Source organism: Eretmochelys imbricata, chromosome 25, assembly GCF_965152235.1.
Source record: "Eretmochelys imbricata isolate rEreImb1 chromosome 25, rEreImb1.hap1, whole genome shotgun sequence".
NCBI classification, from domain to species: domain Eukaryota; kingdom Metazoa; phylum Chordata; order Testudines; family Cheloniidae; genus Eretmochelys; species Eretmochelys imbricata.
Genome location: NC_135596.1, coordinates 6004810 through 6018439, shown reverse-complemented (window position 1 = coordinate 6018439; position 13630 = coordinate 6004810). Strand labels below are relative to the sequence as shown.

At 55.3% G+C, this 13630-nt stretch overlaps 1 protein-coding gene across 1 annotated transcript in view; it reads left to right on the top strand.

Annotated features, from left to right (window-relative positions):
• The window catches only part of ATP8B3 (ATPase phospholipid transporting 8B3), a 53284-nt gene that overhangs the window by 37474 nt on the left and 2180 nt on the right, over positions 1-13630 (top strand). Inside the window, exons 18-25 of the mRNA XM_077805400.1 lie at positions 2359-2523; positions 3095-3206; positions 3582-3657; positions 5280-5412; positions 6749-7013; positions 7509-7732; positions 9101-9184; positions 11436-11675. Coding sequence (XP_077661526.1) covers positions 2359-2523; positions 3095-3206; positions 3582-3657; positions 5280-5412; positions 6749-7013; positions 7509-7732; positions 9101-9184; positions 11436-11675 — 1299 coding nt within the window. The remainder of the gene's footprint in view (positions 1-2358; positions 2524-3094; positions 3207-3581; positions 3658-5279; positions 5413-6748; positions 7014-7508; positions 7733-9100; positions 9185-11435; positions 11676-13630) is intronic.

The window sequence follows — 13630 nt, the reverse complement described above, 5'->3', positions numbered from 1 at the left end:
AGGCCGTTCGGACGCCGGTGGGGTCAGAAGGGTCCTTCAGCACGGACCTCTGGAGCATCCTGTTGTACAGTAACTCCTCACTTAACGTTGTAGTTTTGTTCCTGAAAAATGCAACTGTAACCCTTCTGCCCATCAGAGTTGGCAGCAACAAGGGCTGGGTTCAGTATCTAGGGCTTCCATTCCAATAACACAATGCAAAACCGGCTCAGCCCCCACCCAGTGACCTGGGACAAATATATACCACCTCCGCTGGGTGCCTCCAAGAGGCAATACTTCCCCTCTGGCAAGCACAGAGTCTGAGTGTAGCAAAAAGCCTTTTAATAACAGAGATAAACAATGTGGCATTATGTTGGGGAAACACCACAAACAGGATTAATAACACAACCCATGAGCAAAAACCCACCCCAAGCAAATTGGGGCGTGTCCTTTCCCTTGGGTTCTTGAGTCCAGCAACCCCAAATCACCCAAAGTCCCAAGGCCCAGAAGTCTCTGTCCCTGGTCAGGGCAGCCCCAGAGTTCGAAAGTTTATCTGCAGAGTTTTACCTCCCAACCTGGGTGGAGATGGGGGGGGGGGGAAGAAGAGGTAAGGGGGCACCTTATATCTGAAGCTGACTGCCCCACAGCTCCACAGGGCTTCGCTCTGCTCCGCCAGCCAGTCCACAAACTGCTCCGCTCAGCGTTCCATAAGCAGCTCCCACCGTCCCATGAACTGCTCCACTAGCTGGACCATGAACGGCTCCGCTCCACTCCCCACAAGCAGCTCCTGCTGTCCCATGAACTGCTCCACCAGCCGGTCCACAAGCTGCTCCAGCCCTCCCACAAACTGCTCCACAATATATAGTCAGGCTCCCCCACTACTTAACACAACACTCAGTGATTTCAGCTCTTAGTCAGTTTTTAGCTCTTTTGTGATTTCAGCTTGTAGGAGGGGAGCCTTAGCGCTGGTGTACCCTTAGCCCAAAGTGAACTCAGCTCAGCAGCCTGTAACTAGACTCCTAATGGAATCAACATTAGCTCTGATATTCTACAGTGGAGAGAGGAAAAAGTGCAATTAGCATGTAAAGTCCTCAGCACAGAGGGGCCCATGCCATCAAGTATAAAGACCTATCCCCAACCTCTCTCAATTCACAGAGTTTTGGAACCCATGACCCTTGCCTAGCGAGTGCTACTTAGTTGATGGCGAGTCCCTCCAGCATAACAAAAGGTCCAGTACAGTTCCAAGCACAGTTCCCATAATCAGGGTAATAACAATTTATTCTTCCTGCCCCAATAACAGAGATGCTGGGGATCCCACAGCAGCCAAAGTGACCATTTGGGCAGCTATGGCCTCATTCTAGGCACGGTGGGTGTGCCTATGCAAATGAGATCAGCCCCTGAAGTTCTTTTCCACAACTTGCCACACCTCACCACCAGATGTCAGGGTGGAGCTCATCCTGACTCTGCTTACACAACTTTAAGTGAAAAGATGTTAAACGAATCCAGTTTTCCCATAAGATTTAATGTAAATGCATGGGGTTAGGTTCCAAGGAAATTTTGGGGGGCCAGACAAAAGGCATTATAGACTATACTGTGCTGTACTGTGGTTGGGAAGTGCCCCGGCTTACCTCACGCAGGCACAGCCCGCTTCAGACAAGGACACTAGGAATCACCTTCGCAGCAGCAGTGGCAGCTTACCTGGAGAAGAACAGGGGCTGACTTTGCTGGGGGATGCTCCAGACCCGCCTCTTCCCGTCGCCACTCCACTCCAGGCCCACCTCTTCCCACCCCCACTCCACCTCCTCTCCGGAGCACGCCGCATCCTCACTCCTTCCTGCCCCCAGAAAGTCCTAAGCGCCACCAAACAGCTGTTTGGCGGCGCTTAGGACTTTCTGGGTGGGAGGGGAAGGAGCGGAGACGGGGCGCTTCCCTGCTCCTCTCCCTCCCTCCCAGCACTTCGCGCTTAGGACTTTCTGGGAGGGGGAAAGAGCGGGAGCAGCGGAGATGCAGCGCTGGGAAGCTGGGGGAAGCGCTGGGAGGGAGGGGGAGGAGGCGGAGAAGAGGAACTTGTGCAGTGCTCCCTTGTAAAGTCGCTGCTCTTCCACAAAATCTTACAAGCAGTGGACAGAGCAGGCAGCCAAACGACATTATAAGGGAGCACTGCACAACTCTAAAAGAGCATGTTCCCTAATTGACGTAACTTTGAAACAACGTGAAGCGGGAGGACGCTAAGTGAGGAGTTACTGTACCTGAGCAGCCTCCTAGAGGTCTCAGCGCTGCAGCTGGCAGTGGTGATGTGACGGCCACCGTCGCCTCGTTAACGCTGATCTAGCTGCAGTGTAACTGACCTGCCTGCTGTATTCCCGTCTGTCCCCTCTGCAGAGCTTCGCAGAGGAGACCCTGAGGACCTTGTGCCTGGCCAGCAAGGAGGTGAAGGAGGAGGACTACATTGAGTGGAGCAAGAAGCACCATGAGGCCAGTGTCTTGCTGCAGAATCGTGCCCAAGAGCTGGATAAGGTGTACGAGGAGATGGAGCAGGATCTCCAGGTAGGATCAGGCTCTCTGAGGGCCGAGAACTCAGTGGGGGCCTGGTAGGGGAGGGAGGAGGCAGGATCCAGGGCTGGCTTGGCATGGCTGTTGCAGAGTCTTACCCCAGGTGTGACTCCACGGGTCTTGATGGTGCCACAGTTTGCCAGCGTAGGGCTTAGGGAGAAAGGCCTCCCCTGCTTGATGCTGACCTGCAGGGCCTACCTGGAGGAGGGAGAGGGACGCTTGGTCTCCATGGCCCTCTGCCCACAGCAAGGTCAGTCGTCATGGCTGTTTTTTGTGATGTTGGGCATCTGCCCCCTGGAGACTGGGCTGAGAATCCACCAACTCATTTCATGTAGGGGCCACCGAACAGCCACCAGCTGGGAATGGCTTTTGGTCAGTCCCCACCTGGGCTGGAGTCTGCAGGACGCGGCAAGGAGAATTGTGATGGAGAGATCATTTCTGGGTGGGTGGGTAGACCAGGGAGCAAGCCCCACCCCTGGATCCTGGTCCCCTTCCCATCCTGCTCCACCTCACTCCATCCTGCGTGCACAGATCATTAAACCCTCCTGCGGTCCTCCTTCTCCAGCTCCTCGGAGCCACAGCCATTGAGGATAAGTTGCAAGATGGGGTCCCCGAGACCATCCAGCTGCTAAAAAAGGGGAACATTAAAGTGTGGGTGCTGACTGGAGATAAACAAGGTACGAGCCACATGGAACCTCAAAGCTGGACTAGAACCCCCTGTTCTTGCTTGGGGCAGGATCCTCCCCTACAAGGGCCCCCGCTTCCCTGAATTTCTTCTGCATTGCTGGTCTCTTTCTGGGACAGTAACATGTAGCACTTTCCATGGGTACAGAGGGGGAAACTGAGGCAGAGGGAGCAACCTGCCTAAGGTCACTCAGCAAGAGCAGGACTAGAACCTATGTCTCCTGCTGCCCATGCAAGTGGCAGCTGCTCAGCCATGCTGGGAGTGGCATAGCAAGCGCTAGGAGTGTGAGTGGGGACAGTGCGGGGGTATTCCCCTGCTGCCGGGGGGCCCCTGTTGTAGCCGCAGCTTGGTGACTTGTGCGTTTCAGAGACAGCAGTGAACATTGGCTTCGCCTGCCGGCTGCTCTCGGACGACATGCAGATCCTGGAGGAGAAGGAGATCTGGTGAGTGGGTTCCCGGCCCCTCCCAAGGCCTGTCTCGTGGAGCGGCAGGCGGGAGATCATAGAATCATAGAATATCAGGGTTGGAAGGGACCCCTGAAGGTCATCTAGTCCAACCCCCTGCTCGAAGCAGGACCAATTCCCAGTTAAATCATCCCAGCCAGGGCTTTGTCAAGCCTGACCTTAAAAACCTCTAAGGAAGGAGATTCTACCACCTCCCTAGGTAACGCATTCCAGTGTTTCACCACCCTCCTAGTGAAAAAGTTTTTCCTAATATCCAATCTAAACCTCCCCCACTGCAACTTGAGACCATTACTCCTCGTCCTGTCATCTGCTACCATTGAGAACAGTCTAGAGCCATCCTCTTTGGAACCCCCTTTCAGGTAGTTGAAAGCAGCTATCAAATCCCCCCTCATTCTTCTCTTCTGCAGGCTAAACAATCCCAGCTCCCTCAGCCTCTCCTCATAAGTCATGTGTTCTAGACCCCTAATCATTTTTGTTGCCCTTCGCTGGACTCTCTCCAATTTATCCACATCCTTCTTGTAGTGTGGGGCCCAAAACTGGACACAGTACTCCAGATGAGGCCTCACCAATGTCGAATAGATGAAGCGCTCACTGGGTGATAGGAGCCACACTCAGAGCCATGGTAGAGCATCTCCAGCCTCTGTCTTGTTATTGCAGCCCTGGGCTCCTCCCAGCCGCCCCGGCCCCCCCAAGCTTTGCCAGTTCCCCTCAGTCCTGACCCCGGCTAGCCCCCTGCTAGCCCAGCCCTGGGCTCCCTGCCAACTCCAGAGCTCTGACAATATCCCTCAGCACCCTGCTAGCCCAGCACTGGGGTCCCCCCACCCCACTCCACAGCTCTGCTAATGCCCCTCACTCCCCCCCCCCAGCCCTCTGCTATCCCAGCACTGGGGTCCCCCCCACTCCACAGCTCTGCGATGCCCCTCACTCCCCCCCTCAGCCCTCTGCTATCCCAGCACTGGGGTCCCCCCCACTCCACAGCTCTGCGATGCCCCTCACTCTCAACCTGCAGCCCCCCTGGAGACTAAAGCCCACTATTCTCCTGCAGAACGTGAGCAGGAAAAGCAGCCACAGGGCTCCTACCCCATGAGCCCACATAACGCCCAGCCACCCCTTCCCCAGGGGCTAGGAGTTACGTCTGCATGGCCTGTTCGGGGCGGGGCTGCGTGCCAGGCAGGGGGCTGATTCTGGAGAAGGGGGCATCGTGCCGACTAGGAACTGCAGCCATCGCCTGCCTTCCCACGGGGGAGCACTTCAGACGCGGACGTCCGCCCTGGAGCGGGAAGGTGAATTCCCCGCTCGGGGAGATGGACCCCGGCTGGCTCCGATGGCGCCCTTGTGCGAAGCAGAGAGGTGTCGCTGGAGTGGTGGGAGGGGCTCGCCAGCCAAGTACAATCCCCTCCCTGGGTAATACTTGGGGTGGCTGGTCTCACCTGCAGCTCAGACCACCCTGGCTGCCAGGTTACAGTCACAGCTAGTGTGGGTGTAGACGTGGAAGGTTCAGCAGCCTATGCCCAGAGCTGCCCAGCCTCCCCTGGGTGGCCCCTGGCTCGCCTTGGCTTTGACCCCACGTTCCATCCCCTCCCTGCCCCTTTCTTGCACAGTGAGATGCTGGAAGCCTGTTGGGTGAGCACCAACAACCTGGGCAGCAGTAGGGAAGCCCTGTGCAGGTTCCGGCAGCGCTCGGGGGGCTTGCACCAGGGGAAGATGGCCTTAGTCGTCACCGGAGACTTCCTGGTAGGTGATGCTTCGCCGCTCCCTCCCCTTTGCTGTGCAGAGCCAGATGAACCGTAGTTATCTCACTGGAGTCCGGCAGGGAGGAAAGCAGGGGGTAAAAACAGCCTAAGCGAAGCCTGGGGGAGAATGAACCCAGGAACCCAACCCCAAGTGCCCTGCGTGGATTCTGGGGTGGGGCCCATGGCGAACGCAAGGTTATTGCTTAATTTATGCAAATCCTCCCCGTCCCGAATGATCCCAGGATCACCCCACCTGCCACTGGAATGCAGCTCCCTCTGGGGCGCAGCACTGCAGCTGTTTAGCAATGCACAGCAATGCCAGCCAACAGTTTAGGGCTAGAAGTGAAGATGGGTCTGGCCCCACCGGGCCCTGCAGTGGGAATGGAAGGAAGCCAAATGTAGTTATGTTTACCAAACATTTATATGACGGTAGCACCAAGCGGTTCCAATCAGTCTCAGCATTGTGCTGGTGATGCTCCAAACACACAAGAAGGCGTGGCTCCTGGCCCTGCCCTGAAGAGTTCACGCTTTAAGAAGAGCGGAGGGGTGGGGATGAGGAAGAGGGAGGCCAATCTAACTCATGCTTATAGACACTAGCAATTAAAAAAACTAGATAAATAAAGGTTTCAGAGTAGCAGCCGTGTTAGTCTGTATCCGCAAAAAGAAAAGGAGGCCTTGTGGCACCTTAGAGACTAACAAATTTCACAAAAGCTTATGCTCAGATAAATTGGTTAGTCTCTAAGGTGTCACAAGTCCTCCTTTTCTTTTTGTAAATAAATAACGTAAGTGTCCAGCAGCCCCTCCAACCACCGGTCCCTGGCAGATTTTTCCTCGGCAGCAGGGGAGAGGGGGTCTTGAAGAGACATTTAAAGGAGATGCTGGCAGTGGCTTGTGGATTGGACACTTTGTGCTTCCTATCATGCCTCCAGTCTGAGGGTCTCAAAATGCTTGCTGAATGAGGGGGAGAATTTGCAAAGTGCCCAAGGGGTTTAGAAGCACAGATCCCATTGTACATTCGTGGGCCTCACGTTGCTAAATTGCGGGGTCACTTTGGAAAATCTAGCCCTTCTGCTTTATGGTGGGCAATTCTTACCCTGTTTTAGAGGAGGAAACTGAGGCACGGAAGTGACTCTGGAGGTTGCGGAAAGACTTGGTGTCGCAGCTGAGAATAGAACCCAGGAGTCCTAACTCTCGGTCCTTAGCCTCATAACCTCATAATCATCCTCCCCCGTCCCCACCAGCCAAGTGGGGTTTGTGTCGGGCACAGGGCTAGCACCCTTTGCCCCTGGGGCGCCGCTGGTCTGAGGCCATCTCATGTGTCTCTGCTCTGTCCTCAGGAGAAAGTCCTGGGCACTGCGGAGAAGGTGAAGAGGAAGGAAGGTTTCTGGGCGCGGCTGGTCTGCTGCAAGGCTCAGACCCAGCCAGTGGCAGACAGCTTGGTGGAGAAGGCTTTTGTAGACCTGGCCACCTGCTGCCAGGCCGTGATCTGCTGCAGGGTCACCCCCAAGCAGAAAGCTCTCGTAGTGCAGCTCGTGAAGAGGCACCGGAGTGCTATCACCTTGGCCATCGGGGATGGAGCCAACGACGTGAACATGATCAAGAGTGAGGCCTCAAGCTGGCGGGTCGGGGATTGTGTGAGCTCAGGGAGCCCTGCATGCTCAGCACAGATACCTCCTCCATGCAGGCTCCTACCTTCTCCGGCTCCCTGGATAGCAACCCCTCCCACAAGTCATCAGCCGGACTTCACCCTGTAGCCTTCTGCAGCCCAGCACAGGTCACGGTCACTCGAGTTAGAGGGGTGACTCTGTCAGATGGTAACAGTCGTGAGCTGTTCTCCTCTAGTGGCCAAGCCACTTTGCCAGTATGTTACAGCCACAGGCTGAATCCGTGGCCCTCCAGGTGGCCCTGGGGTTCCCCTTTTGTTGCTGATCGGTCCTGAGCTCACCCGCAGGGGCTAGGTCTCAGGGCAGACGCAGGTCAGTCGAAGCAGTCTAACCCAACCCCGCAGGACCTGGGCTGATTTCCCCACCTGGGGACGTGTATAGTGTTTACCCTGAGGCCCTTCAGCCCTGCCTCTCTCTCTTTCCTCCTCTCCAGCGGCTGACATTGGGGTTGGAATTAGCGGGCAGGAGGGGATGCAGGCTGTCCAGTGCAGCGACTATGCCCTGGCCCAGTTCTGCTACCTGCAGCGGCTGCTGCTCGTGCACGGCCGCTGGTCCTACCTGCGCATCTGCAAGTTCCTCCGCTACTTCTTCTACAAGACCTTCGCCGGCATGATGGTGCAGATCTGGTTTGCTTTCTACAGCGGCTTCACAGCCCAGGTCAGGCTGCAGTCCTGGCTGTGCTGGGAGGGTGTGGTCACGTCATGCACCCTCTCTCCCCCTCCTACCCTTTGCCACCCTAGCCAGCCCTTTCCCTCTCCTCACAGGAGGATGGGCTGTCATGCCATGGCTGAGGCTGGCATCACTAGCACCTGCGAGGGGGTGGACGTGTATCCTTTGTCTCTGTCCTGGTAATGTGCCCCTTTCTGCGCTGCCCAGCTTTGCTGTAACAGGGCACTTGGCTTTGTTGCTTTACTACTCTGCTGCCGGTATGGGAAGGTGACCCCGGACAGTTTCTGGAGTGGGCTAAATGTTAGACCTGGAAGGCAGCTGACTGAGCATCCAGCAAAGGTACCCACGGGCAACATCTCAGCAGTGAAAAATCCCCTCGGGGTGAAAGCCTCCCTGAATCCATTCCAGGTGGGCACAGAAATCCAGGCCAGGTTGTGCCCAGGGTTCCATGTGGCCCTGGAGTTTCTACAGCATTCAGCATCTGCTACAGAATTGTCCACTAGGAATCTCTGCTTCCACTGGAAAACAATAAGGCCGAAGTTTACAAAAATGACTCCTGATCTTTGGGTGCCCAGGTTGGGATGCTGCAGAGGGTCCTGATTTTCAGCAAGGGCTGGGCACCCGCCCTCTGGAAATCAGGCCCCTTTGAGGGGGTCTCAGGTTGGGCCCCCAAAACCACTAGTCCCTTTAAAAACCTTGAGCTAAATTTCTAGCTCTTATGGTCATGAAGAAAACCTCCCAAACGTGAATAAAGGGCCCGTTGATGCAGTGAGGCCCGCAGGGAGTCTGAAACAATAGCTCTGAGAAGTGAGAGCTGCCCCATTCAGCTCAACGGGTGTGTTGTCTCTGAAACCTAGTGATGACCATTTATGTACCAACATTCTTAATCCTGATCCAGCTAAAGTGCTAATCCCACAAAGCCAAACGATGTCTCACGCCTTCCCAGAGGCCAAACCTGCCGCCTCCCCCACTGACAACTTCTACCAACCACTTCTGCCTTTGAGTCCAGCATGCTGCGGCAAATTGAAAATTAAACATTTAGGACCAGGATAAAGGAAATGGAGACCAGTCTCAGATCATACGACCCTGGGGCCGCTGGCTGCACTGTCTCGTCAATTTCATAGTTAATCCTTCATTTTTTAAATGTGTCAGAAGCTAGTGCACAACCTCCATTCTGCTACAGATTTGCAGGCACTTTGGGTTTGATCCAGAGTCCACTGGGACTTGGTGCTGATTGCAGTGAACACTGGATCAGACTCTTTTAGGTCCCTCTGGCTGTGGGGCCCATGAGACTCCTCTTACGTCCCTCTTGTCTGGGTTTGTGCTGATGGCTTTCTCCCATCTCTCCCCCTTTAGCCTTTGTATGAGGGCTGGTTCCTTGCACTCTACAATGTGTTCTACACTGCCTACCCCGTGCTCTCCATGGGACTGATGGAACAGGTAACGTTTTCCATCTTGCTGCATGCTGCCAGGGACAGCCCTGCAGCCGGGCTGTGGGGTGGGGGTCCTTGGTTCATTCCACCCATTCTTTGGATCGAATACGTGTGTTTGCCATTGCATAGCGCAGATTGTGAGCAGGATGCTCAGCTGCGGTAAATCAGTGTCTCTGGCGCTGACTTCAGTGGGTCTGCATCGTGTGGGGATCTGCCTGCCCACACTTGACTGTGTTCAATCCCATTAAATACCCCTGCAGTTTTGCACATTATGCATGCTAGCCCTCTGCCCTGCCTATCCAGCCACAATGGCCTCTGCGTGTGTATCCCAGAGAGGCCAGCTCAGCTCCCAGCAGCAGTGCACTCTGGCATTGGCATCGTAAGATATCCCGGGAACACCAGGGGAATCATGGGATCAAGCTCCCATAATCCCTCCTTTCCTGGGCATTGGCTGTAGTTCCCCAGTGTGTATCTCACAGGAAGGTGCAGGGGTGACCCTCGCTGTCTCTGGTTTAAATAGCAAACGCTGGTTGCAATGTTACTCGCGTTTTAGACGTTTACACTTCTTTCCACCACGGATGGATTAGTCCCTGCTAAAGGTGACCTGCAAAGGACATGGCTGATGCTGGCTTAGTGCCCTTACCTGGCTTACAAACAAAGACTGAAATGTTTTTGATTTTTTTCCCTAATTTTTTTCCTGCTTGTTTTTACGTTCTGATAGTACCCGGTTCACAGTGACGCCCATGGCGCCAGGCCTACATGCAGAAGGGGCCCCACCCCCCTGCTCCACCCTGAGGCCCCATCCTCTCTTGGCCTCTTCCTCCGAGGCCCCGCCCACGCTCTGCCCCAAGGCCCTGCCCCCTCATGGCCTCTTCCCCCTTCCCACCCCTCTGTTCCTCTCTGTCCCTCCCCCCTTTGCGAGCGGCAGGCGGGGCCTTGGGGGAAGAGGCTGAGCAGGGAAGGGGCCTCTGGGCAGGCAGAGTGGGAGGGTGGGGCCACCGGCCAGACGCTGGGGGATTAATCCGGCGCTATATTCCGATGTCAGGTCTTGCCTCCCCTGTTTTTCCTGAGAAGCTCTGCAGCTGCCTGAGAAGCTAGCTGGGCACGACAGGGCAAGAGCCGAGGAAACGGACCCTGGGTGATTAGGGAAGGGAATTGCGGTCAGAAGGAGGGATTTCCAGAAGCCCTCAGTGCCATCCTAAATCCATGCTCACTGACATCAATGGGAGTCTGAAAATCGCACCTGGACTGAGTAACACGCTTTGCTTTTGGTTGATACTCTCTTTAACTCAAACACCTAACCAGCTGTTGGGAGGAAAGCGCTCTATGGTAAAGATTCAGCACCTCCTGCACCTTCAGTTAAGGGCCAAGAAAACTCCTCATCCCCATTTCTTGGTCTTCCTATGAGACCGCCAGAAAAAGCAGAAATTTCCTAAAGTGAACAGTCAGGCAGAAACCCCCCACCTTGTTTTGAAAAGCACCTTTCAAGTCTCCTGACTGGCAATCTTAGAGAAGCAAAGCAGGGCACAAACTCAGATCTTTCCCTTTGCGGGTCACTTTTGAGGAGGACACAGTCAACCTGGTTATGGACCCTCCAAGGAGGGGTCAGCTCTTTGCAGCGTCGCTGGCTCGGTCTTTCCATCTTTCTTTCCTCCAAGATGCTCCATGGGACTTAGAATCTCAGAAAGGTCGTGCTGGAAGGGACCTTGAGAGGTCATCTAGTCCACCCCACTGTGCTGAGGCAGGGCCCAGTCTATCTTCAGGCCTGGCTGTGTCCCTCTTAAGTGTCCTTGACCAGATTGTGCATGGTACTTCCATGCCTCTGAACCTCTCCCCACTAGGAAATGGTAGCAAGGGCTCACGCCACCCCGTTTGTGAGCGGGGGCTGCGCTCCATCTCCCCTGTGCCTCTCAGCCTGCTTCTCCTCCATCTGCTGGGGTCTGGGATCTAGGCCTCAGCATTCTGAGCTCCTAGCTGTGTATGAAGGCCACACACAGAAACTGCACATGTGTCCCTGGTGCTGCAGTACCGCAAACTCTCATGCCCTCCCTCCGGCACATGTGGGTGGATGGCTGGCTCCCCCACCGGCCCCTCCTTTATATCTCCTCCCCCCTCTACCAAGCTCATGTGGGTGGGCTCCTCCTCACCCCAGGCTCATCACGTGTGCGTGTAACGTGGCTGGGAGGGTGACCTCATTAATGTGGGTGGCATCTGCATGTCAGAGACCCCCATCTCCCTTTCTTCTGGCTGCTCGGCAGGACGTGAGCGCGGAGAAGAGCCTGAAATTCCCCGAACTCTACAAAGTGGGCCAGAGAGACGAGCTCTTCAACTACCGGGTCTTCTGCGTGACCCTCCTTCATGGCACCGTCACCTCCTTGGGGAGCTTCTTCATTGCCCTGTGGGCCTTCGAAGACAGGGTCGGCAGCAGGGTTGTCGGCGATTACCAGTCCTTCGCCATAACAGTGGCCACCTCGGCCTTCCTGTCTGTCCTTGCTGAGGTGAGCCACGGGCTCCCCTGCCCCATCTCAGAGCAAGGAGCCGGGGGTGGTGGGGGGCACCCTCCAGGACAAATGTAACAGGGCAGAAGCGGATAAACTGCACCTCATTTGGAGCAGCATCTCAGCAGATGTAGGACCTTGAGCAGCACCATGTGGGCTACTGTTGAGGTTGTTGGCCTAAAAAGCACCCCAAGTTTCCAGGCCTTGACACACGGGGACCAAACGGGTGTCGTTCCACCAGAGTCAAGGGCTGAAGCTGGCCTGGTCGGTTCTAACCATCTGTGGCTGGAAGGGTTCCCTGGAGACAGCCACTGGCCACGTGGGGGGAGGCGCAGCAGTCTGAAGGGAGATTGGTTCGGCTTGGCATGAGCCATCACGGGGGGCTGGCACGAGTTGGGGAAGGGGCTGGTGCTGGCGAGGAAGAAGAGGCTGTTTTGCAGCCATGAGGCGCCGGGTTAGGAAGCTGCTTTGTACAGCTGTTTGGAACCCAGAATTCTGGGCAAACGGTTCATTCTGGATCGGAGTGAAACACCAGCATTTCCCCTGGAATGAAAATCCGGAGAACATTTCTAGTCAGGGCCAGCGAAACGTTTCGCTCCAGTAACGGTCCAACACTTGGGGTTGAGAAGTACAGATGTGTCATTGCCACGTTACTGGTTATTGCTCGTTTCAACTCTAGTATATTAAATATAGGAACTTAGGGAGGGACTGTCTGTGGATTGATTCCAGGCCATGCTGTTGCAGGAAGCCCAGCAAATAACCCCATTCATAAACATCGCCAGCTCTGGATGTTTGCCCCCTCTGCTCCTCTTAAAAGGCGGTTCCAGAACCTCCCTCTGACAGCTGGAAACCTTCTTATTTCCAGCCTCAGTGCATCCGAGTCCATAGACACGTCTAATGTTAAATGTAACACTAGCACTGAACTTTTCATGTACTCTAAAAGTAAAACTGAAGTGAGGAAGTTGAACCGTTGTGACCGTGGCAAAGGGAGATGTTTCAGCGTTATTGAAATGAAACGAGAAAGTCAAAACGATCCCATTAGTCTTTTCCCGTAGAAAGTGTCACTGAAATGACCGCGTCCCCGTGGGACGTTTTGATTTTGGTGAAACGGCGTTCCCTCGTGGGAAGCTCCTCTGTCGAAAACATTTTCAACCCCTTTGAGCCTCCCAGACTAGGAGATCATCATAGAATATCAGGATTGGAAGGGACCTCAGGGGGTCATCTAGTCCAACCCCCTGCTCAAAGCAGGACCAATCCCCAATTTTTGCCCCAAATCCCTAAATGGCCCCGTCAAGGATTGAACTCACAACCCTGGGTTTAGCAGGCCAATGCTCAAACCACTGAGCTACCCCTCCCCACATAAGATGAGCCAGATGAGCCCGTGTTCCGTTAGGGGAAGTGCTGGAGATCTCCCCTGTTGGTTACACCCCTGCCAGGGGGTGACACCAACACTTCCCAGCCATTGCTAGCCCTGGCCGCACTCTGCTAGCACCAGACAAGCCCCCCTGGCAAGCTCTGTGTTCTTAGGGAACAGCTACACTGGCCCTGGAGGTGTAATTTCCAACGGCAGGAGCTCTGATTGAGCAAGTGCACCAGGTGGCGCTGCGGGTGGCAGGAAGGGGTGACCGCCCCAGGACGAACCCCGCTGAGATGCTAGGCGTGTCCTCGGGGCGGCTTTCCCCTCCTGCTACCCCTGCGGCTGCCCCAGCGTTTTTATGCACTAGGTCACTCCAGGCTGCCCCGGGCATGTCTGCCTGAGCTGCATCTCTGATGTAGACCCGCCCTCAGCCTTTTCCAGAGTGGGTCTAATCTGCGCGGAGGGAGGTTTTCCAAAGGGCGAATTGGATTTGGGTGCCCCCTTGCATTGACCGTTAGAGCCCATCCCTGCTACCACCAACCAGACTGGCCCACTTGGCAGCAGTGACTTTCCTCAGCGCTCAGCCATGGCCTAACTG